The sequence below is a fragment of the Echinococcus granulosus genome, assembly GCF_000524195.1.
Source record: "Echinococcus granulosus chromosome Unknown EG_S00002, whole genome shotgun sequence".
Taxonomy (NCBI): domain Eukaryota; kingdom Metazoa; phylum Platyhelminthes; class Cestoda; order Cyclophyllidea; family Taeniidae; genus Echinococcus; species Echinococcus granulosus.
In genome coordinates this window covers 3,107,560-3,109,132 of record NW_020170382.1, presented here as the reverse complement: position 1 = coordinate 3,109,132, position 1,573 = coordinate 3,107,560, and the positions used below count along the sequence as shown (strand labels likewise).

General features: G+C 40.6%; 1 protein-coding gene across 1 annotated transcript; it reads left to right on the top strand. All coding sequences in view use genetic code 11, as the record gives it.

Moving 5' to 3' along the window:
* Window positions 1-252: 252 nt before the first annotated feature.
* EGR_00663 (hypothetical protein) lies at window positions 253-490 on the top strand (the record flags this gene model as incomplete). Its single annotated transcript, XM_024489912.1, has 2 exons — window positions 253-343; window positions 384-490. The coding sequence occupies 2 exons, from the start codon at window positions 253-255 to the stop codon at window positions 488-490; spliced, it is 198 nt and encodes a 65-aa protein (XP_024355909.1).
* Window positions 491-1,573: the final 1,083 nt, after the last annotated feature.

Genomic DNA, 1,573 nt, shown 5'->3' with positions numbered 1-1,573 from the left:
GGCAGTGTAGTTAACTCGTAAGCAGTACTTTGATTTATTCCAAAAAAGCTTTTATGCAGTAACCATTGCGCCTATGCACTGCCCGAGTGAACAGGAAAGGAAAAACTCCCAGCAAAAGCGTAGTCTGTTTTGAAGCCCTTCCCACACCATGCCGGAGACACGGCGCCTCTATGCAAATTTGGGCGTGGTTAAATTATGCGTCAGTCGTTAATTGGGATCACTTGGCCTTTGGTCTCCATTGCGTTGACTAGAATGCTGGTCGCGGCAAAACGCCCACCATCGCAGTCTGCGGGAGATGCGGCGCAACAGTCGGTGCGTGGATATGTGATGGGCACACACCCGGGTTTTGTAATGAGACCAATAGATTTAAAGTTTCCCTCAAGCACGTATACCAGGAGAAAATCCACCGTGGGAGTCTAATGCGATACCAACTAGCTTCTTCCCTTGGAATGATGTCAAACGTGAAAATGGAGCTATGGCAACATCTTAAAGCCTTTTCAAAAATCCTTGAAGCTGTTCTAAGTACCTTTTATCAAAATTCTGGACCTCACTGTGATTTTTCTTGGTGTAAATTTAGCATATTAAATTAATGTGTAGTTTTCGGTGGCGATTTTTACTTAATGAAGTGTTTGTCACCGAATGGCACACCAGAGGACTAGCGTTTTCATTAGTCAACTTTGCTGTTTTCGAATATGGAATTTCTTTTGCAATTTGTTTTCTTCAAATCGAATGGGTGACCAAAAATAACATTCTTTCCGCAGAGTTTGCCTACTATTCCCGTGATTAAAATAAATAGTGTGATCCTCTGAATACTATTAACATTTGGAAGATGTTCCCGTGGATCTTCCTTTACACGTTTGTATGATGTGTTCAAGCGAATTTAAACGAGATATAAGTGTTACAATAGGATTAAGAAAGAAATCTCCTATTGGAATCTTAAGTCGAACACTTGAAAAGGCAGCCACTTGTCTGATCTACACCTCATTGAACATCATGCTCCTGATCCTCTGTTGGACTGATGTTCCAAGCAGGAAGTCTTTTTTTTCCGGCTTATTGGAAAGATGTGTCCCAGTATTTTCAAATTCCCATTTCACTTTATGGTCATAACATTTTAGCAGGTTTTTAAGTGGGTCATAAACTCACACCGTCTTCAAGTGGGTTGGGCCTGGGATCAATGTAAGCGCCAGGCAAGGAACAGGATGCAAAACACCTAGAGTAATAAGTTTTCTGTCTGGCAGACGACTTATTTGTTGAGAGCCTGTCTTGACTGATATGAACATTACCGAGGGAACTGATTATGATTATAAAGTAGATAACGTCAAGGTAGTATTAAGACGTTAAAATAGCATCCTCTGAATAGAATTCCACAAGTCTTTCCATCAAATTATAAAATACAGATTTTTTGTGCTTTCTACTTTACTACTTATGTAATTGAAAAAAAGACACTATATCGCCTAATTTGGGATGCTTTTTTACCCTAGTGTGAGGAATGGCATGCAGACTGCAAAACTGGCCTTTGGGTAAATCATTCCTCCATCACCTCCATTGCAGTCCCATCAAACACTTTTGCTCC